Source organism: Stenella coeruleoalba (assembly GCF_951394435.1).
Source record: "Stenella coeruleoalba genome assembly, chromosome: 18".
Taxonomy (NCBI): Eukaryota; Metazoa; Chordata; class Mammalia; order Artiodactyla; family Delphinidae; genus Stenella; species Stenella coeruleoalba.
The window spans coordinates 24,624,637-24,648,325 of NC_137164.1; the positions used below are offsets into that span (position 1 = coordinate 24,624,637).

General features: G+C 41.3%; 1 protein-coding gene across 3 annotated transcripts in view; it reads left to right on the forward strand.

Annotated features, from left to right (window-relative positions):
- VWA8 (von Willebrand factor A domain containing 8) overlaps positions 1-23,689 on the forward strand; it is a 364,890-nt gene that overhangs the window by 310,884 nt on the left and 30,317 nt on the right. For all 3 annotated transcript variants that reach the window (XM_079902720.1, XM_079902719.1, XM_079902721.1), the window contains 3 exons: positions 3,477-3,585; positions 6,962-7,118; positions 13,055-13,163. In XM_079902720.1, the coding sequence (XP_079758846.1) occupies positions 3,477-3,585; positions 6,962-7,118; positions 13,055-13,163 (375 nt within the window). The remainder of the gene's footprint in view (positions 1-3,476; positions 3,586-6,961; positions 7,119-13,054; positions 13,164-23,689) is intronic.

Consider the following 23,689-nt stretch of genomic DNA (forward strand, 5'->3'; position numbering starts at 1 on the left):
TCCTCTGTCCCTAGGAAACAAGCTTCCTCAAATAATAGGCCTTCCCTAGTATCTGTTCTAGTTTCTGTCCTGCGTTGGACTTTCCTAGACTTCCTGCCTTGTAACTTTTATGAGTCATTGTCAGTTCACGTAAGAGACTCCCTAAAATGCTTTGGAAACCGCTTGTCAGGTGAGTTCCTCCCATCCACCTAGAGAAATAGACTCGTGTGAGTATAATGGCATTCATAAAATGACACAGAATTAGATAAACTCCCCAAATGCCTCACTTTTAAGTATTTCTGTGGAATAAATCAGGTTTGGGCCGATGATTGTTTTTGTCAAGCATTTGTCAATTTTGAAACATGTCTAGACTCCCATTCGGGGTTGGTGTGGGGCTGACTTGTTGTGAGCCACGCCATTCCCCAGCAGGTGGCCTGGAAGACACACAGGTGGCAAAGAGCACACCAGTTCCTTTCTGCCCAGAAAGTTCATAGCGAATTTTCTGCCTCCCTGAAGGCCCATTAGAGGTGTCTTTGCAATTTTAAGAGTGTGATTTTGGAGGTAGCTGAGGGGGGCTATTTGACAGGCTTTTTCTTTTGCCTTGTGCCGTCATTTTTAGTACTTCTTAAAAGGCTATTCTCTTACAGCAGAATAACTGAAATGTGAAATGTCTGAAGGAGATTGATTTTTGATGAAAGTAAAGTTACTAGACACATAGGACTTTGCTTTCTATACCTCTTCTGAGGTTCTTTTATTTATTTATTTGTTTGTTTATGCATTTATTTATTTTTTATTGATTTACAATGTGTTAATTTCTGCTGTATAGCAAAGTGTCTCATTTATACATATATATACATTGTTTTTTATATTCTTTTCCATTATGGTTTATCTCAGGATATTGAATATAGTTCTTTGTGCTATACAGTAGGACCTTGTTGTTTATCCATTCTTCTATTTATTTTTAATAAATAGTATACACACACACATACCCTAAAGTGAGGAAAGGTGTTCAGAACAGTTATTCCAATAATGCTGTCATTGCCCAGACCATTTTTGGAACTTCATCTTTAAGAATTGGCTTGTAGAAGTGTCTCAACTCTTATAAAGCAAACTAGTCTCATTATTGTATAATTGCGCCTGGTTTTGACTAACATCCCTTATTTACCACATTTTGAATCGTTGAATCAGCTAGAGCATGTCAATGGTAGGTGGAATGGAAGAAATTATTTAGTTGAACCCACTTAGTTTCTGATGAGAAGGTTGAGGCCCAGAGAAGTTAATTTACTTTCCAAACGGTACAAAGCAAATTAGCAAATAGTTCATACCAGAAATCGGCTCCAAGTATCCTTTAGCTATTTATTAAAAATCAAATCTATTTTTAAAGAATACAAAATGGCCACCATTAAAGATATTCAAATAGAATCTGCTGTGGATTCCGCAGATCCTTCCAGAAACAGTCCAGAAGTGTTTTGAGCAGCATTATTGTAATAAATGTGTCTTTATGTATGAAAAATAAGCTTACCATCTTATTATAATGAACGTATTTCCATATGTAAGTTCCATATGTTTGTTTAAAAAAAATCAGTTAGACTGTAGTCATAACTTTTCTATAGATTTCTTAAAATGACAACAGAATAAAACTCTATCGCAATTTTGAAATGTTTCTTGTTTTTCTCATTTCTCACGGGAAACATCTATAAGATACCGCTAAGATAACCAAACATTATCTCCCGGGCTAAGGCAAGCTTGTCCTTGTGCTGTGCTGTCTGATGAGATACCCGCTGGCTACATGTAATTTAAACTTGAATTTTAGTTAATTAAGTAAGACTTAAAAATCACATCCTCGAGTGCTCAATAGCCACATTGGGCTAAAAGCGACCATGTTAGACATCTCAGTTATATATATTTCCATCAACACAGAAAATGTTCTTGGTTAGCGCTGGTCTAGAATTCGCATAGTCAGTATACTGATTTTAATTTACTGATTATCTCTTACACTGCCTCTAGAAAAGCTGGAAAGTGGTGGCAAGTTTGGGGGACAGTATTTTAAATGCTTATTTGTTCTCTAAATGTTGCTAGCTATGCTGCATAGTTTAATTTTTAAAAAGAAGAAAAAAATTATTTTCACCCATTTTTTCGAGCATGATTATATGTGTGGGATTCATATCAATTGTCATGTCCTGGCTGCAAAATTTTAAAGTATGCTGAAGTTATGGCAAAAACTCTGTTAATGATGCCAAAGCTAAGGGTAGAAAGATCTGGTTAATTAAAATCTCTTTATGCTGTCATAACATTTGAAATGAACTAGTCCGGACATAAGACCATGGAAGTTAAGTTGAATGCGTTCTTAATAGCCATTTTATTTGCAAAGGCCTTAAATTATCTACCTATCTTCGTTAATTCTAACCTCCAGAATGAAAAGTCCAGTTACTAACAAGGATTGGGTCAGCTCTCAAGACTGACCTGGCATCATGCTACAGGTCTATTTGCAGGCTCTCCTGTTCCACTGTAAGCAATTTGAGGGCAGTGACCAATCCTCCATGGCTTTCGTTGGCCCCGTGGTAGTTCAAATGAAGTCTTGCCAATGCATTTCCCGTTAAGTGTTATTTGAACAAATAAATAAATGTTGCATCTGGTCTGCCTTGAAAATCATTATAGTTGGGAGCGGGCTCATAGAGCACATGGATATATGGCTGCTTCAAGTTCTTTTCACTGTGGAGTAATATCTACTGAGCTGACTGCTAGGATGGAATTCCTGCGTGGTTATCAGTCCTTTTGGTGAATCTGTGCCGAATTAAATTAAGGACCAATGAATGAGCCACAGGCTCTCTAAGAGGAAAGCTAGTGCTGCGTATTCTGTTGGATTTGCAGGAATAGTAAATCCAGTTTCAAAATCGAGATGAACTAGGAGAGCTATAAATACCGTAATAAAATCAGAGTGGGTCCAGGAAATAAGCAGTTTTCAGTGTCGGTGTGTATAACATATATCACTGAAGCACACAAAGATACATTTTCTGTTTTTCTTTTCCACATATTTTATATAAAGTGGCATTTCTCTGAGGAATGGGATTTCTTGGAAAATTAAATAGGTAAATGTATATCTGCTGTGACTTGGCTGGACCAGCTGGGCAGTGATCCTTTTAAACCATTGAGAGCTCTCTCAGTCAGTCTCTGGAGAGATCCATTTCCCCTGCTTCCGGTGGGTCTTGTTCTTTATGTAAATGCTCAAGGCATACTCTGCGCTAGAATTCTGAAGCTGTAACCCAGTCCAGCACCTTTTCTTTAAAGAATATTTTTTAAAATTAAACTTGTCTCCTTCCCAACTAAATGGTTGTAAAATCCGGTGAAACTTTTGCCAGACGTTAACAGCATCTGTTGTGTCCTGTGGCCTGAGGTTACGCCATACCTTAAGGACTTGGGGGGAAACAATTCTTTCTGTCCTGCAGCTCCTGGTGTTGGTCACGGAGAATGATAATGTCTTATTTCTTCATTTTTAGATAACAATCAACAGAGAGAGCGGTGAAGACGTGAGTTCCCCCAAACACGGCAAGGAGGACCCAGACAACATGCCGCATGTGGGCGGCAACACTTGGGCTGGCGGTACAGGTTCGTAGCGCGGCATTCTCCTGGGTCAGGCTTCCAGAGACTTCGCAAGCCCGTGTGGACATCACAGCAGCCCCAAGAAGGCTCAGGAATCGGCCTGCCTTCTCTGTCTCCCCCGTTAGTCGGCTGGAGTGTGCCTTTGCCCTCTGTCCCAGCGTGACATCAAGACACGGAAAAACCCTGGCATTTGGAGTCCCGCAGACTCTACTCCCCTCTGACCTAAGACCGTTCTGGTCTTCCCAGGGTTGCTTCATCCATAAAAGGGGCATAATATTAACTGCCTCGCAAGCTTGTGACGAGGATTCAATGAGATTATGATTGTAAGGCGCTGAGCTCGAGACCTGGCATGAAGAATGTATTCATTGAAAGTGTTAATCCCCTCTTTTAAATTCCATGCCCTTGGGAATCATGCCAGAAATCGACAGTACATTCTTTCCTGACCAGCTGACTTTGAAAAGAAATGGTCCTGGTCCTCCACATCTCAGAAGTGAGCATGTTGAGGATGCAGGGTTTTGAGATAAGAGGGGTGGTTGTGGTCTGAACCGATGCCTGGGGTCCACTCCTTCCTCTTGGCTGCCCAAAGAGAGCATTGTTCCCACAGCTGCTGCTTTCCTCTTTCCTCTGCGGCAGCTGGAGCAGACACATCTGCAGAGCCGCAGGAATAGGGCCAGACTGTGTGCGCACTGTCTGATCTTATCACGGCCATGAGCGGTGCTGGCATGAGCTCTGTTCTTCGCCTTCCCTGAGGTTGGTCTGTGCCTCTTGGCCTTGACAGCCTCGGGAGGAAATGGGTTTCTGTGTTCGGACAATGTGCTATCAAATCGGCCTGTGGACTCCTTGCCTGCTCTGTTTATTCATCAAGCATAAGCTTGAAAGAAAGGATATTTTGAGAAATGTCCTTTGATCTGGAAGTTAGTGTCAAGCCAGCAAGATTTAATCCATATGGAATGCATTGTGGGACGAGCTGACCAGATGCAGGTTTCCCAGCAGCAGGCTCTTCTGCAGCAGACGTTCTCGCTTGTTATTCAGCTTGTGTCGACTAGCTCACGTATCTGTCCAGGCTGAAGACCCTGCTTTTGCTTCCCCCAGCCTTTACTTTTCAATTTATCAAGGCTCTTTTGCTGCAATTTTTTTTTTCTCTTTGTCACTCTCTTCCCTCAGAATTCTCTATATTGAACTGAGCTCTGACCCAACAACTCATTTGATTCCTTCTTTGTCATCAGAACCCGTCCATTGCCTCTCTCCCCCTTATCTTAACAGATTTAGGATGTTCAAGGTTAGCTTCAAGATTATACCTTGAAGTCTGGACTCTCTGGAAAGCATTTTCATTTAAGAAGTTTAAATTAAAGGCTCTTGGAAGTGGAGGACGTGAAGAACTCTGTCCTCACGCCCTCTCCAACCCCGTATGACTTTGCCAAGGGACCGTGCTTTCCCGTGCTGTCCATCACTCACACCAGCCTCTAAACGGTTGTGGGTCCTTTCCTCATTTCACCAAAAACGATGTCATCTCAGCGCCCTTGAACTTTCAAGCTCTAATTCATGACCCACCCATACCTCCAGGAGGAAAGGAGTCAGGTCCCAGAAACCTGACTCTGTATCTCAACATCATCGTCCAATTACCAGTCCCCTCCACCTATAGGCCGTCCACAAGTGACAGCCAGGAATCACACACATCCAAGATGGAATTTTCCACAAGCAATTTCTAAATAAAAATGAAATAAGATGTGCTGGAATCAGAGGATAAATATACTATAATTAATAGACTGTTCTCATGGTATTTCCCAAAAGGAAATGACCTACCTGGACTTTGATAAGGGAAGCAGAGTATGCGAGTTCTTGCTTTTAACTTATTACACCACTTAAGCCTTCAAGGGAGAAAAGAAAAATGTAGCATAATTTAACCAACGCCTAAAAACTTTCAAAATTTCCACTTTATGAAACTTAGAAATGACCTCATTCTATGTGACTGTTAGTTGTGTAAATAATAGTAAGAGCAGTCACTTAGAGAGTTCTTATTTTGTGCCACATACTGTTCTGAGCATTTTAGCCTCATGACAATCCCATGAAGTAAATAATATTAGTATCCCCATTTTACAGGTGATGAGACTGAGCTACAGAGAAGCTAAGGAACTTCTGTCAAGGACCCATGACTAGAGCATTGGAACCAGGATTCGAACTCAGGCAGTCCGACTTAACTATAGAATAGAGTACTGTACTATATAATACTAGTATACTATACTATACTATATAGTACTATAGAATACTGTACTATAGAATACTGTACTATATAATAGAATACTGTACTATATAATACTAGTATACTATACTATACTATGATATAATATTCAATATTATGCTGTCCCTCCAATATTGGATTCTCTTCTGAGTTCCCAAGTTATTTGTGAATGAACAAAAGAAACTGATTACTAGTATTTTAATCATTATAAAGCAGGGGTAATAAACTGGTAGCCCAGGGGCCAAATATGTAGCCAACCTAGCCAATATATGTATTTTGGGGGTCAATGCAGTGTTTTAAAATAATATGAATTTGAATGTATTTAGACAAGGCAAGTCTTCTCTAGTTAGCCAAATTCTCACCACTTCTTATAATAGTACCTACCTAATCTTCTAGGCGTTTAATTTTAATTAAAAGTTATACAATATTACATAATGCTCATTTTCAAGCATGTAGGCTTGGGTTTATATTTAAAAACTGTCCTGAAGCTGGCAGTGTTTATCTGTTGTCTATTATTCTAAGCTAAAAGTCAAAGTTAGTATAATAATTGGCTTCTAATCTTGGCTCATCCACGGATACGAGGTCATGAGTAGGTGACTTAACCTCTCTGTGCATTATTTTTATCATTTGCAAAACAGAGGAAACAGGATCGATAGCCTGGTCATCTTTCTTTTATTTTAAGGAAAAATGAGGTTACATGTGAGGGAAGAGGAGTGTCGTTCACCGAATTAACAAATATATACTAAGTATTTATGATGTTCAAGCCTCTTATAGGTACAGAGCTACAAAGATATGTAAAATATAATCCCATTCACACTATAGGTGACAAGAAAAGAAAAATAAATTTTAAAGAATAACAAATAGTGCATAGGAGTATTGACCCCTGTGAGGTAGAGTCATCAGGTGAGGGGTCATGGAATTTGGACTGAGCCCTGAAATCTGTGTGGGATTGGCTGGATGGAGAAGAAGAAAGCGTCCTTGATAGGGGGATGCCCTGTGTTTCCAGAAGAAAGTCATTTGAATGTTTAATTACTAGTTAAGTACAATTAATATACTGCGCAGGACTGCCTTAAAGCCATGATCTGACTTCTGTTTTGTGATCTGGATCAGACTAATCACCTGGACTTTCTGGTTTCCTCCCAGGGGGAAGAGACACTGCAGGTCTGGGCGGCAAAGGAGGTCCTTACCGGCTGGATGCAGGCCATGCAGTGTACCAGGTCTCTGAGGCTGAGAAAGATGCAGTTCCTGAGGAAGTGAAGAGAGCTGCGAGAGAGATGGGCCAGAGAGCGTTTCAACAGAGGTGAGTGGACCCCACTGCATCCGGAGCAGTGTCGGCCACCGTGGTGAAATGTCAGTGGACCCTGAAGTAGACCCCAAATTCGTGTGATTCTATTCCTCATGCAGCAACTTGGACCCACAAACTGAAATCCGTAGCCACCCCCCCTCCCAGTGGAGACAGCCGAGTGAACATAATCTCCCACCCTTTCTACTCAGACCCTTTTACATGTATTAATTACATATGGTCATACAGAGGAAGGGCTTGAGCACGTTAGAAAGTAAAACCAAAGATACTTCTCTTCGGAGAAACTAAAGGTCAAATCATTCCATCCACATCTGTTCCCAGGCCACATAGGGAATTCAGATAATGCTGCATGATGGTCCCTTCCTGCCCTCAGGAATCTTGTAGATTCATGTGGAGACAGGACTAGTGTACACACACGCACTCACACTCACACACCCCCTGGTTAAGTGCTGAAGTCCTGTGGTACGGCAGTGCAGAGAAGGGTAAGGTCCGTGGGCTGATGTGAGGTAAGACCTGAGCTCAGCCAGTATTTGGACATTCCAGGAAGGGTAAACTAAGGGACCAGAGGCGCCAGGGTAGGATGAACAGAGTGATTATGGCAGAGAGAGCCAGCTCGCCTATGCAGAATAAAGGGTACCAGCTGGGGGCAGTGGGGAGTGAGGTTGACTGTGGAGGCCCTGTCAGTGGGTGGAGGGCTTGAAATCCAGGCCAACCAGCCTGTAGCTTTCAGATGTTCTGGAACCATCCGGAGCCACTTTGATTGGAACCATCTAAAAAATGAGAAGAATCCGCATGATGCTTTCACTAGACATCCACATGTGTTCATCAGCTAAAAGTGAAAAATACCCCAGGAGCAGCAAGATCTCCTTCAGGAGCGAGGGCATAGACAGTGGTCCGGGAGGCAGATTTATACTGCTGTGCTCGGTGAAAGGAGCTGGGTGCAGTTCAGGAAAAGCACACTCCAGGGTATGTGAGTTCCGAAATTCCTCCCACGCAGGACATCTGGTTTTACATTACGTGCTGTGCTTACACATCCTGCAAGTAAACAGTCCAGAACAATGGGGACACAAAAATGCAGGTCCCTCCTGCCACACCCTCAGGAAAGCCTGCAAGACTTAGGACCCTCACGTACTCAAGCAGGTAGATAAGACGAGAGTGTCACTCCCAGCCCTTCTGCTGGCTTCCCCGGAGACCTCAAACAATTAATTTATCGTCACTGGGCGTCAATTTGTTCTTCTGATGGTGACTCCCCTCTCCCTTCCTCTCAGAGAGGCTATGAAGACAAATCACTATGTTAGGAATGAAAGCAGTTTAAACTTCTCAAAAAAAAGATGGGAGGGATCCTATAATACAAGGTCTTGTTAGAATTAAAATATGGCTCTACGTTTCATATAAACAATAAATATTTATTTAGGAAAAGAACCACATAATTAGGTACACATCATCATCTCCTCCCCAAATGATGAGTTCCTATTGTTTCCACGCTGAAAACCGCACAAGTCCTGTCTCAATTTTTGTGTAAGCAGACAAATGGATAGAGGAGTTCACAGGGAGAGAAAAGGACCTGTAAGTAGTGATGGGGTAGAAGTACACGAGCCCTTCTCTGATTTCCATGATAAGGGTGAGGAATCTGGTTCTATTAAGGACCATCGCGCCACCGGGGAAAGAAAGTAAGGAGCATCTGTAATAATAAGGCAGCTAAATTTAGTGGCTATAAGGGAGGAAAGAGAAAAAGTGGAGAAGGGAATGAGAAAACCAGACACCTCTACTAAGCGCTGCAGAGAAGAATCTAAGTCCGCGTGAAAGAATACTGGAAGGTGGTTGAAATACAGAGGAGATGGACAAGGGGATGAGAAAGGAGAAGATGAAATAAAAGCACATGGAGACCCTGAGAAAGACAGAAAACACACAGAAGAATGTTGCTTTCTACTTTCGTGTAGTAACAGTCCTATTTGATGGGTATTCAATTTAGTACCTGCTAAAGAGTTTTCTTAAACTTTTTATTATGAAACTTTTTAAACGTAAACAAAAGTAGAGAGTAACGTATAATGAACCCTGTGGACCTGTTCCCTCAACCTCAGGAAGAGAAATCTGATTCCATTCCGAGTCCTTGAAGCTAATGCAAGATTTTCTATCTTTTCATCGTAAATATTTCAGAGTGTGTCTCTGAAATATTTTACTTAAAAAAAATAAAAAGACAAAACTATTATCAGGTCTTTAAAAAGTAGTCATTCTTCACTGTCATCCAATAGTTTTGGATGCTTTAGTTTTAAAGCTATTTTGCAATTTTAGGTATATGCAGAATGAGGTCAAGTCCCTGCATTTGTGCTTTTGTAACACCCTGTACCTTTTCTCCATGGCTCTTAGCACTTTTTCCCATAGTGTTATTATTTGTGTGAATAGCTTATTTCTTCTCCACTGACTTCAAGTTCGTTGAGGGCAGGATATTTTGCCCTCTAGTATATCCCCAGTACCTACGCCCAGAACCTGGTACCTGGCAAGCACATACGTATTTGTGGCATGACTAATACACACGTGCATACAAGTAATGGTATCACCCTTTCACACTTAATTCAAAGACTGGCTAAAACCAGACTGACAGCCAGGCCTATCCATCAGCCTAGAGGTCTACCATATTGCCTCAAAGAGCCTAATTCTACTGATGGGTTCTTGATATTGTCAACATAATATTTACTTAGCGTTCATTTGTATCCAGATTTCAGCTAGATAGTGGTTCCTACATATCCAGAATTGCTTAACTCAGGAAGAGTAGCAGGTGGACAAGGGTAAGACATGTATAGAGCAGAACAGAGATAGTAAACCAAGAAAAGAAGAATGAAATAGATGGCGAAGTACTTTTACACGCTTGGAAAAGCGTTTAAGGTGGACACCAACCGTGGAAACTGTACCCACTACCATTTGCAAAACTAATCAGCCCTACACACTAGATTTCAGCTTGTGTTTGTTTTCCTCATAATTGATCCAAAAATGACCTATACGAAAAAGTAAAATGAGAACTAAAATTCCCAGACTCTTACGTAACAATAAATATACCCTTTAAGAATATACTGTGCCAACAGAGTGCAGTCAGTCCGCATAGATTACTAGGATGTGAAGCAGCTGTGCCCTGAAGTTTTGATCAGGGTTAAAGCAGCAGAAAGACCTATTTTCAGCTAGCTTTGTGGGTTTGAGAGTATTTGCACTGGGAGTCTTGTCTCAAACAGAGGCTAAAATGTCCTATTTTCTTTCACTGCTCCCTGCTTCAGTCTTCATCTTTCAGAATGTTATCAGCTTTGAACACCTTGTAGGTGATTTTTGTGAAAGCTGACACAGCTTGGAATATGATTTCCAGATCTCTTCTTAATTAGAGCAGCATGTGGTGTGTTTTGGGTGCAACACAATCGTGCCAGAGGTATCCCTATAACTGGAGTTAATTCTGATCTCTCTACAATGACCAGTCTGCCGGAGGTGACTTACTAACTGCCTGGCTCCTTCCTTGATGTGTGTGTGTGTGTGTGTGTGTGTGTGTGTGTGTGTGCGCATGTGCGCACGCGCGCGTGTGTGTTTCCCCTGCTAAGCACAAGCTATGCCTACATTTTTTTTCTAATCTCCCTTCTTTGGAAAAGTACTAATCTCCCTTCTTTGGGAGAGAGAGCACATTAGCCTCCCAGGTATGAAGGGGTTGGTAGCATGTCCTGCAGTGTCATTGTGCCCAGCTTCTGTCAGGCTTGATACTTGAGACATACCTTAATCTAATGAAAATTTATAGAGAGGTTTAAGAGATTGCCAAAACTAAACATAAGAGGCATTGTTAGGAGGGCAAGTCCTATACACATATTCCTTTTCGTCCTTCAGAGCAGAGAGTAAATTAGACTTAGAAGGACACCTTGGCATGTCACCTCAGGAAACAACCATGCAGATATTATTTACCTTTCAGGTATTTACCTTTTGATAGCCAGTGTTTTCAAAAGTGCTATCCAACAGCATTTACTGAATGCCACTGGGTGCCAGGGTTCGTGCTGGTACTGGAGATTCTAAGAAAAAATAAGACATGTTCCTTACCCCAGAGGATTAGAAGAGAAAAAATGAGAGTACATCACATGTAGTAAAGGTATTTTTCATTAAATGTTTGGCTCAGGTATACACGCACGTGTGTGTACATGCATTTTCGTTTACTGGATCTCAATATAAAGCTTATTTCCTACTGTGGAAAATAAAGTTTGAAAAACACTATGATAGGGCAGAATAGACATATGTATTAAAAGCAATGAAGTTTATAGGTTCCATAGCAGATAGCTGTGGAAGATAATGTGAAAGAGAATGATCGTGAAGGGATTGAGCCAGACTTCATAGGATGTAAACTTTGAGCCGGGTCTTGACACCTGAGGTGGCATTAGCTAACCCAGCCGGGTGGTAGGGCGGGAATTGCATATCTGCCCTCATGGTCTAAGCCTAACATTATGTGATTCTAATAAGCCTTTAGTGCTCTGCCCTGTGATGGATGGATTCTTCCCAGCGCTTGGGCAGACAGGGAGGAATAGAGACCATTCATCCTCATTGAGTATTTGGGGGTTCTGTTCCAGCTCAAGGCAATAAAACTATACTCCTGATAAGAGTTTCAGCTCTGCACCTAGGAACCATATCTCCAACATCGTGTACATGCACACACACACACCCACACACACACACACACACACACACACAGAGCAGCTTAGAATACTGTGCTGTGGTTAGGCTTTTGAGATATGCATTCATCATTCCCTGTCCTACTATTAGTACCCTTTACATTTATAGAAATTTGTAGAAATGTGTATTATGGATAGAACACTGTAAAACCTTCTACTTATAATTAGTTTAAGATGCTGCATTTTAAATAATTGAGTCTTATTTGTATTTCAGTCACTCATATCAATTTATTTTGAGCATCTGTTATGCTAGGGATCATGGTAGGCACCGTGCAGATAAAGACGAGAAAGACTAAAGGAGCAAAGAGTTCAGTTGGGGAGACAGGAAGCAGACAACTATAGCATAGGTAGCAATGCTCTGACAGAGAAAAGCATGAAGTGATTCGAGAGCACAGAAGACAAATCTGAAGATCAGAGCAGGCTTCCTGGAGGAGGTGACCATTGATATGAGCCTTGAAGAGTTCATGGAAGTTAGTAGGCAAAGAAGCAGGGAAAGGCACTCTGGGTGGGAGAGAAGCCCATGCAGGGGCTCAGGGACAAGGGCACACAGTGGGTTGAGGAAACTGCAAGTGGGCTGGCAGGGCTGCAGCAGAAGCAAAGAATGAAAAATGGTAAAAAGGAGCACTGTCCTGGGAGGACAGAATTTCAATGCCACAATAATATTCAAACACAATTATCCTCTTAAAAGTACACAGTCAATTTCAGAAAACTCCTGTATTTTACATAGCAACACAATTTATTTACATTCTCTGGGCCTGAACTGTTATCATGATCAACCAAATATATGTCCTTGGTCTTAAAAAGCAACCCATGGGATCTCTCTAGGAATCTGCCACACGAACTGACCATCTGCCAGCATCACGACACGTGTTTGGGATACAGCAGCAGTGTGCTACAGAGCTGAGTCATACTGGCTCATATGAGCCAACTGCACATTTCTTCCTAACTCAGTGCTCAGGGGCCTCACTATTGATAGCTTAACATCAACCACCACAGAAATCAACAAACACTACAAATCAGGGCTGCTTTTTCCTCTGCAGGGCGACTTAACCATTTCCTAGGGCATCACTGCACACACATTCCTCTCTTTTGAAACATGAGCTGGAGACATCACTTCTTGCTTTTTTTCCTCAAAGGCCTCCTGAGTTACCGAGGAGTTTGCTACAGTTCTTAGCAGTAGATGAATGGAAGTAAAAGAGGCACAGGTACAGGCTTTCAGGTGTTGTCTTTTTTGCCCTCTGATTTTAGGTTAAAGGAGATCCAAATGAGTGAATATGATGCTGCAACCTATGAAAGGTTTTCAGGGGCTGTTCGACGGCAGGTGCACTCCCTCCGAATTATCCTGGATAATTTACAGGTAATCAACATGTATGGGCCAAGAAAATAATCTGGGCCCCAAACTAGACCCACCCCAAAGCTATTGGAGAAAGTTATCTGAACCCTAATCAGCCAGTCCAAAAATATTAGTCAATGCCAAAATGTTTGCATAAAACTGTGGGTCACTCTATGGCTTTCTTAGTTCAATTTGTCAGGTAAAAATATTTGACCTCACCTTTCCTCCTGTCCAGGAAGCAGTAATTTAACCAGTGACTCTAAAAGGCGTCAGACTTCCTGATTCTCCTCATCTAGATCTATGAGTGTCCCATCTCTACTAGAAATCCACAGATAGAATTCTCTCCCTACACATCATTTTGTTGTGAATGACTCTCCCAGGCAATGACAGGAACATTTTGGATCATCCAAGCTGTGCATCCCCTATGCACCCTGACCCCTCCTCCCCTGGTCCCCACATTGCCAGCCTCTTTGCAGTTTCATAGGCTAGTCGTCTCAGAACTAGTTCATGTTGCTATTGCCCCTAAAAATATTAAGATGCTTCAGTATTTCTTTTTTTTTTAATATTAAGTTGTTTTTGCATTTGATTTATAAGATAAACACCTCATGACAGAGTCTGTAAAAAGCATGTCTGTATTATCTGTGATAACAGAGACTAGTAAGACATTTAGCATTATTAATAAGATTTCAGAGGATAAATTTTAAGTGAACAAACTGCTTTCGAATCCATTAGAAGCATAAGATGCTTCAATATTTCTTAAGCAAAGATTTGTTATTTGGAGATTTTACACTTCAGATTGTGTTCTGACCAATTTGCACACATAATTAAGGAAGGGCTAAGTATTCTGAAAAGTCACAAACTATGTAAGATTGTTTTGCCTGAAGAGAGAGAGAAGCCACATTTCAGGGGAGAAGGGGCAGGGTTAGGAGCCAGGCTGTGGTGTGCTTCTCCGTTCTACTCTGGAATCTTCTGTCCTTTCCTTTGAAGTTCATGGCCTTCAGTTATGCCCTTTCCCTCTTTGGTTCTTTTGGGGGGAAGTTTTATTATTATTTGCTAGTTATTGGAGGTAAGAAGTTTTCATTATGCACTTTTAATCTACCATTTCAACCTCAAACTCTGAGAAAGCCTCATTTCTAAATAGATCTAAACTACATCAGGAGATTAGGAAAAGTTACATCACTTCCAAAGGGTAAGGAAGGAGAAAGGTCTTTATAATGATTAATTAGATGCCTAATTTCAAAATCTAGGGAGTGTAAGACTTAAGTCGTTTGCTTTAAAAAAAATCCACATACAGTTATTTAAGATAAAACAGCATAAGATTTTGTATAAATTATGTGAACAACATAACATTGAATGATTGGATTTTCTTCCATAATCACTCACTTAAAAAGTACTCATTTCCCTGAACACTGAGGGCAACTTCTGGGTGAGCTCTGAGCTCAGGGCAAGACAGTAGGCAAATAAGACCCAAAATGAGTGGTTCACAGGAGATGAGGGTTATGGGAGGTATGGTGCTGGTACTAAGACTGAAGAGTGAATATAGTCCCATCATTAGTTCATTTCTTAAGTTCTTGATGGGATAGAAAAATAAAATGCAGAGCTCCCCTGGTGACGCTGTGGTTAAGGATCTGCCTGCCAATGCAGGGGACACGGGTTCGAGCCCTGGTCCGGGAAGATTCCCACATGCTGCAGAGCAACTAAGCCCGTGCACCACAACTACTGAAGCCCAGGCGCCTAGAGCCTGTGCTCCGCAACAAGAGAAGCCACCACAATGAGAAGCCCGCACACCGCAACGAAGAGTAGCCCCCGCTCGCACAACCAGAGAGAGCCCGCACGCATCAACAAAGACCCAATGCAGCCATAAATAAATAAATTTATTAAAAAAAGAAAAGAAAAAGAAAATGCAGTCCCTGCTCTCAAAGAAGGAACTTAAAGAAGACAAGCAAACAGTTTCCTAAGGTCTGTAGAGAAGTATGTGCATGATTCTATGGGATGAATGAGAAGAGCCTTCACCGAGGATGCAATGCTTGAGTTCACTCGTAAAAGATGCTGAGGAATTTTCCAGGTGGTTGAGGAGTGAGGGCATTCCAGACACAGGACACGGCACATACAAGTGCACAGAGGCATGAGAGAGGACAGTGAGTTCAGAGAATAGCACGTTATGAGTTCAGAGAATAGCACGTTATGCAGTGTGACTGAGAAGACCGTGTATGTGGTGGGGGACAAATGGCAAGGGAGAAGGCTGGCACAGTTTTAAGGACCAGATGGTGATCTGGCCCTGGATGCCATGCGAACTTGCACACAACATTGGGTTTGACCCGGTGGACAAACAGGCCGTTGGAGGATTCACAGTACTAGGAAGAGATACAAGAATACATTTTTAACTGAAGGAATCAAAATCCTCATCTGGTATTAGTTAATACCTTGATTGATATTCATTGGGCACCATGCTATAGTTACTTTTACAAACATCAATGCATTTAATCCTCACATCAACCCTTTAAGATAAATGATACTATGTTTACAAGATCAGTCAAAGGAAGAAGAGTCAGGCCCAGTGCTGGGACTTCTTAAAATAGGACACCAGTTAAGCCTGGGTTAGGATTAGGGTCAACATTAAGGAATGACTCTTCTGGGAAACACCACAGCAATGAGACCAGTATCAGAAAACCATGTTTAGTTTTGCTTCCAGCTTGCAAAGAGAGAAATGCAAGAAAATTGTGAAGGACTCAAAGAAAGGCAGCAGATAAGACTAAATAGATGGAAAAGATTTTTTTTTTTTGGAACCAAAAAAAAAAATCTGTAAACGTATTAGGGTTAATAACTTTCTAAATACCCTCAAATATAGTAAATAATTGTCTCAGGGAAGTTTTCATTCTTTTCTCCCCTGGAAATCTGAAAAAGAGAAAACAGGCTTAAATAATGGCAAGGAAGAGCTTTAAGATATAAGAAAAGGAATAGAAGTAATTTAATCCTTAAATGAGTACCTAAAATGGATATGGAACTTCCATCTCTAGAAATCTTTACAGATAACACCAGCATTTTCATAACAGCAAGCATTTATTGAGCAATTACCACGTGCCAGCTATTCTACTAGGTGCCTTACGTTAGCAGCAGCATCATCAAGATCTCTTCCATCATCATCAACACCAACAACATCATCGTCATCATCATCCTCCGTAGTGGCTAATAATGCCAGCTCTGGAGCCAGACAGCCTGGGTTCTGTAAAATGGGAAAAACAGATAGAAGGCAGTTATTAAGATTAACTAGGATGATTTGTCTTTTTTTTTTTTTTTTTTTTTTTTTTGCGGTACGCGGGCCCCTCAATGTTGCGGCCTCTCCCGTTGTGGAGCACAGGCTCCAGACACGCAGGCTCAGCGGCCATGGCTCACGGGCCCAGCCACTCCGCGGCACGTGGGATCTTCCCAGCGGGGCTCGAACCCGCGTCCCCTGGATCGGCAAGCGGACTCTCAACCACTGCGCCACCAGGGAAGCCCTGGATGATTTGTCTTGTAGGAGCAGATATCAATGGTGCCATAACAGGCTCAAGGGCAGTCAGAGCAAAGACAGCATTGTGGGACCCCCGCCATGCCCTCCAGTTTCCTTCTTTTATGTTTTCTTCTTCCTTAAAAGAAAAATTAAATTTATTTGTGATTTAAAAAAAAAGATGAAGATGATATGCATAAACCCCTTAAAACAGTGCCTAGCATATAGCATTCTCTACAGAAGAATTAGCTTCATCATTTCCTTCATTGCACTTGCTAATAGTCATCAACCTGGACTGCAGGCCCCCAGTCAAGTACTTTACATTCATTGTGCTATTTAGTCCTTACAATGACCAGTTAGTATTATTTTCTACATTTGATCGATAAAGAGACTGAGCCACATAGATCATCTCAATTCTCAACAATCTTACGAAATACAGATATTTTGTTCCCACTTTCTAGTGAGGGAACTGAAGATTAGGAAGATGACGGAGGCTTGTCCTGGGTCCCTGTGGCTAGCGAAGCAGGTGTCTGAGCCCAAAGCCCACGTTCCTATGATCTCTTAAGCCTGTTACCTTCTTCCAACTCTACAACTCTGTGAAAAGTATAACTTTCACATATACTCTTAAAACATTTTGCATCGTTATCCAAATGCCAACACAGGATCCTCATCTGGTATTAGTTAATGTCTTGGTTTAGTATCCACTGGGCACCAAGCTATAGTTACTTTTACAAACATCATTGCATTTAATCTTCACATCAACCCTTTAATATAAATGATGTTTTATTTACAAGATCAGCCAAAGGAAGAAAAGTCAGACCCGCTGCTGTGACTTCTTAAGTATTTTCAAGTGTTTCCCTTATCGAATCTTCTTTTTTTTTTTTTTTTTAAATCCAGGGTGTTATTCTCAAGTGGGGCTTCTGAAGTCCTCAATTTGGAAAGATAGTGCCAGTTGCAAACAGCCGCTGGCCAAGGATAGACAGGACCTCATGTGGAATGTGAATCCTTAGATTGCAACAAAAACAGGAAGGCCTGGATTTGGTCACCTTTTGGCCATCTCCTGCCAGTCCTGTGTGGTTCTGATTGACTAATAACATCCAGCTGTCTTGAGGTTATTGTGTAATCCCAGTAACAATGGGTGTTTCCTCAGTGATCAGCACGAAGTCAGGCCAGGAACTGGCAAATCATCCTTCGGGGTGACTTTGAAAGCACAGCTTCAAGCCCATGCATTGAGAGGCTGGGCTGAGATCCGAGGAGAGGGAACATCTTGCCGCCCGTGTCAGCGCTGCTTCCGCATGTGCCTCTGTTGCATCACGGGTCACTCTTCTCAATTAAGATAGCTGTCATCAGTGACCTTCCTTTGCTTCTGGACTGGATTCTTCATGGGATATCATAGAGTCCCGGTGATTGGACCTTTTATGAATCAGTAGCAAGAGTTTTCTCATTAGAATAGTAGGGTCTATAATAACTTCAATTATACTCGGTTCAGAATCTGAATCTCTGATTCCAGCTTTCCCTAACAATAGAAAATATCCATTTCTACAAAAAGCCACTGATTTTAATCATATCTTCTCTCCATTGTTTTTTCTAATCTACAATCAGTAATTTCATTCTCAGGCTAAACTAAACTAGCCTTTTTCTGATTGCTTTGCCTAGCGTGATATCTCCATGAACCAACAACTACGTTCCTTTTTTTTTCCTTTAGTGGTTCAAAATGAGCTTGTGTTCAGATAAATGATGTTTGTGAACACTGATGTGTGACGTGCACTGTGCTTAGCACTGAGGGCACAAAGATTAATAAGATATTGTCTCTGTACTCACAAAGGTATTAACTTCAAGAGGTGGGGAAGACAGGCACCTGCACAGATCATTTCTGTTTAATATGTAAGCGTCTAGGTAGAGGAATGAATGGTATGCAGTGGATGCCCAGAGGAAGGGGGTTCTAGGATAGATTTTGAAGGAAAGAATCCATGACCTGAGTCTTGCAGGACACACGAATATTAACCAGACAAAGAAGGGTGAAAACAATGCCTAGCAGAGGGCACAGCACAGACAAAGGCCTGACATTGTGATCTCAGGTGTGAGCTGAGGTCCGGCCAAGGGCAGGATACCACTCAGTGTGAGATGCAAAAGGCTTTGAGGCTGGGAGGCAGGTTGGTGCCAGGTAAGGAATTTTATTCTGAGCCCCTACTTTGCTGTATGTAAAGAATGGAAAGCATTTCCCCATTCGCTTTGTTTAATCTGCAGTAACAGTGTTTCACCCAGTGGACATTTACTGAATATCTATTTTGCCTAAGAGTTCTTGCCTTCAATAGCTAACCTTCTAGTGAAGAAGACACGTTTAGTTGTAAGAGAAGACACAACATGGTAGATGCCACAGAATGGTTTTTAACAGAGCGCTATGGTTATGTAGACAGATGTGCGAGCAACTTCTAGGTTGGGCAGTTAGGGAAAGACTCACAGAGGAAATGTCATTTGAGCTGGACCAAGAAGGATGAGTATGGTTTCAATTGGCAACTCTTCTAAGGATGCAGATGGGAAGATGGTCTTGACCAGAGCTTCTCAAACCTTCTATGGAGAGGGGCCAGGTTTTTTTTTCAACTGATCACAGACAAATTTTTCTTTTTTTAACCTTTTTTTTTTAAGGTCAGTCCTTCAAACACATTGTTAATTGGGAAAATAATGCCTTCACGTTTGTGTTTCTGTAACGTTCAAGTAACAAATTTAGTGGCTCCTAAGGAAGCTTATTTCTATAGCAGCTCAGTAGATTGTTCCCAGTAACTCTTTACAAAGACTACCTTGTTCTTCAACTCTCTTTTCCTTTTCACGGACTAATACTTTTATAAAATAAAATAGAAATGAATTACTGAAAAAAAATGATATAAAAAATAACATACGAAATACAAGCCCATATTATTTAATATTAGATTCAACAAACATAAAATTACTTTGTCAAATTGCTGTATAAGTTTCTAAATGATTACTGTCAACTTCTGTGACCTGTTTCATCACAGACCAGTAACAAGTGTTCACACACCAAAGGCAATCTGGGTAGCTCTAGTCAAGACAGAAGAAACCTATGAGCAGGGGGCAAACACTACAAAGAATACAAGGCTGTTTAGAGAATGGCAAACAGTCCAACGTGACTAGAGTTCAGAGTTTGGGGATGGGCTTGTGGGCAGGGAGTAATAGGAGAGAAAACTAGAGAGAAGGTGAATCCATGCTGACTGTCTTTTGTAATCAGTGAGGAGCATGGATGTGACTGAGAAAGGGAGTGGTGTGGTTTGATCTTCTTTAAGAAGTTTCATAATCATGGAGTTAGTAAGTCTTAGAGGAGAGAGAGGTGGAAGAAGCCAGGAAATTATAACATTACTTCAGTTATTCAGTTAAGAAGTGATAGGAACCCAAACCAGGGTAATTGAAGTGAACATGCAAAGGATGGGACAGTTGGGAGGTATGACCAGAAGACAGTGACTGATGGAACGTGAAGTGAAGGGGATGGTGAGGTCTTCAAGCCCTAGGGGACAGAAATAAGGAACACAGGAAGAGGAGAGGCTTGTGGAGAAAGCAGATGTTTGGTTTGACTGTTATTATGTTTTCTCACTACTGGGACACGTATGGAAAAATGTCAAGCAAGCATGGTATTTGAAGATTTTAAGCTATGACTCGAGTTCAAGAGCAAGGTTAGGACCAGATAGGCTTACATATCTGTATAGATATGTCTGTATTTTTATGGTCATCTGTGTAGAGAAATGGCCCAAACCAAGAGGGAAGATGTGTTGATGACGGTGAGGGTATAGAGCAAAGAGGGGGAAAGGTGAGGATGGGCCTGTCAAGGAACATCCGCATTTCTGGGGAGAGGAGTAAAATGCTAGTTACTCTTTCTTAGCACACGAATGGCTCGTCACTTAGCATGTGGCATCAGTGGCCATGAGAGGACAGCGTCAGCCGAGCACAGCCTAGAAGTACAGTCCTGACTTCCAGGCTGTGTGAGCAAAGGCATCGAGTGACCATTAAAAGGATTAAAATACTAAAAAGCTGTAAACAGCACAAAAAGTAGCATTCCTAGCAAGTAAGTACAGGAGACCACAAATCACATTAACATTTCTTGCTTGGAGAGGCAGGGAGTAGAAGAGAGAACCCTAGAGCTGGTGAGAAGCAGATCACTTGACCTCCATGTTGTCACCGCCAAGCAGCAGCATTTGAAAGCAGCAGCTCTGAGGAGCAGTGGAGGGGTAGAGCGGTCTAGACCTTACGCAGTGGCATAAAGCGACAAGCTGGAAAGGCAGTAACTCTGGGAAAGAGGCCAGGCCAGCCTCAACTTATACTTGGCTTGAAGACCAGATCCAACAAATGCCAAATGGCCCCGTTGCAATGGCTTTTCCAAAGAAAATAAGAAATGATGTGGAGATGAAGTTCTCATGCTGTGACTGTCCATAGTTCCAACTCCTTCCCTGCAGAGCTCTTGAGCTAGTAGTATAGCTTTGCTTCAAATACCAACACCAGTCTAAAATCTTCAAGGAGAATTCTAATAATAACAAAGTGGAGAATCCATCCAATCTGTTGCTGAACAGTTTTGAACAGCCATCCTATCATCCAAGAATGAGGACACAAAAACATAAGATGAGCTCTATGAAATACTTCTGCAGTGAGGCAGAATAATAGAAATTCAAGATGTAGAAGAAGAAGATGCTGATAGGCTAGAATATTTTCTTCAGAATACATCACATTTTTAGAAAACATCTGCTTTGTGTTCTCAAAATTCAAAGAAACCTGAGTATGTGAAATAAGGAAAGACTAGAAGAAGACTACAAGTGCAATGCCAAAGCTGAAATCTACATTAAAAGTAGAAAGGACAGACTCAATCCAGTCTTAAGTACTAACGTGAAAGGAAAACTTGAATTGTTATTCCATACTGAAGAGGTAAAAACTATGTGAAAGCTGGTCAGCAAAAACAGAGCAGAAAGCTAACACATAGAGCATGAGCCATCCCAACATGTAGAACAGTACTTGGCCCATGGTAAGTGCTCAGTAAATATATGTTGTACCAACGATATTCCCGAAGAAGCCACCAAAAAGCACGCATAAACAATAATTCAAGTAATAGTAAAAGAAAACTGTGCTGAGCCAAAGACAGGCTTAAGTCAATGGATCAAAAGACCTTTACTGAGTACCAGGCAAAGTTAATGAGAAGAGATAAGCACCTCGCCACAGCCTCATGGAATTTTAACATTTCAAAAACAAAGAAAATAAGAATGTAAAAAAAAAGAAAAAGTGAAAGAAAATATCCTAAAAGCATACAGGCAGACAAAAACTAAGCTATTGGGCTTCCCTGGTGGCGCAGTGGTTGAGAGTCCGCCTGCCAATGCAGGGGACATGGGTTCGTGCCCCGGTCCAGGAAGATCCCACATGCCGCAGAGTGGCTGGGCCCGTGAGCCATGGCCACTAAGCCTGCACGTCCGGAGCCTGTGCTCCGCAACGGGAGAGGCCACAGCAGTGAGAGGCCCACGTACCGTAAAAACAAACAAACAAACAAAAAACAGCTAATCTATTGTCCAAGAAAGAAAAATTCATCTTACATTAATTGTCCCTGAAACATTGAACACCAGAGATCGTGAAACAACATCTGCAGGATCTGGGGGGAGAAAAGTTGTGACCCAAGAATTCTCTACTCAGCCGAAGTACAAAGGTGACAGAAAGACATTTTCAGATATTCAGAGATTTAAAATATATGTCACTTAAGTATCCTTTTGAAAATAATTTTGAAGTAAATATGTATACACACATGTGTACACACACATGTATACATACATATGTGTAAATATTCCAGCCAGTTAAGAGAGGAATCAAATTCCTTAAGAATGGGAAACCTGTGGTATAAAAGGACCAGCAATGAGTATTGGAAGCAGTTAAACACAGAATCAGATCTAAATAATTGTGGTAAATATGTTTAAAAGAAAACTCAAATATCAAGAATAATGTTTTTAAAGATACACAATATAAAAATAGTACATTTAAAAATAATAAACAGGGCCTAAATTCCCATATTGTCTCAAAAATTAAACAAAAATCAGAGGTTGATATCAAGAAACAGAAGGTTTGTAATGAGGTGGATGGACCTAGAGTCTGTCCTACAGAGTGAAGTAAGTCAGAAAGAGAAAAACAAATACCGTATGCTAACACATATATATGGAATCTAAGAAAAAAAAAAAGGGTCATGAAGAACCTAGGGGCAAGACGGGAATAAAGACACAGACCTACTAGAGAATGGACTTGAGGATATGGGGAGGGGGAAGGGTAAGCTGTGACAAAGAGAGAGAGTGGCATGGGCATATATACACTACCAAACGTAAAAGAGATAGCTAGTGGGAAGCAGCCGCATAGCACAGGGAGATCAGCTCGGTGCTTTGTGATCACCTAGAGGGGTGGGATAGGGAGGGTGGGAGGGAGGGAGACGCAAGAGGGAAGAGATATGGGAACATATGTATATGTATAACTGATTCACTTTGTTATAAAGCAGAAACTAACACACCATTGTAAAGCAATTATACTCCAATAAAGATGTTAAAAAAATAATAACAAATAAATATTAAAAAAACAAACAAAAGAAACAGAAGGAAGCAAAAAGTGGGATAATGAGAGCGACATATGAGAGCGACAAATACTATTTCAGTCCTGAAGATGATTAGAGAAATTGAAGTTAAGCCAGGCTTTTTACTGAATGCTATGTATTACTGAAGTAATGCCAGCAACATTAAGACATTTTTTAAATAAATTTATTTTATTTTATTTATTTATTTTTGGCTGCGTTGGGTCTTCGTTGCTGTGCGCGGGCTTTGCCTAGTTGTGGCGAGCAGGGGCTACTCTTCGTTTTGGTGCACGGGCTTCTCATTGCGGTGGCTTCTCTTGTTGCGGAGCACGGGCTCTAGATCGCAGGCTCAGTAGTTGTGGCTCGCGGGCTTAGTTGCTCCACGTAAGCCAGGCTTTTTAAAAACTTAATTATGCTGATATTTTTTTATTGTATTTCTTGCAAGTTATGACATGTTTTTATAAATATTCCTGA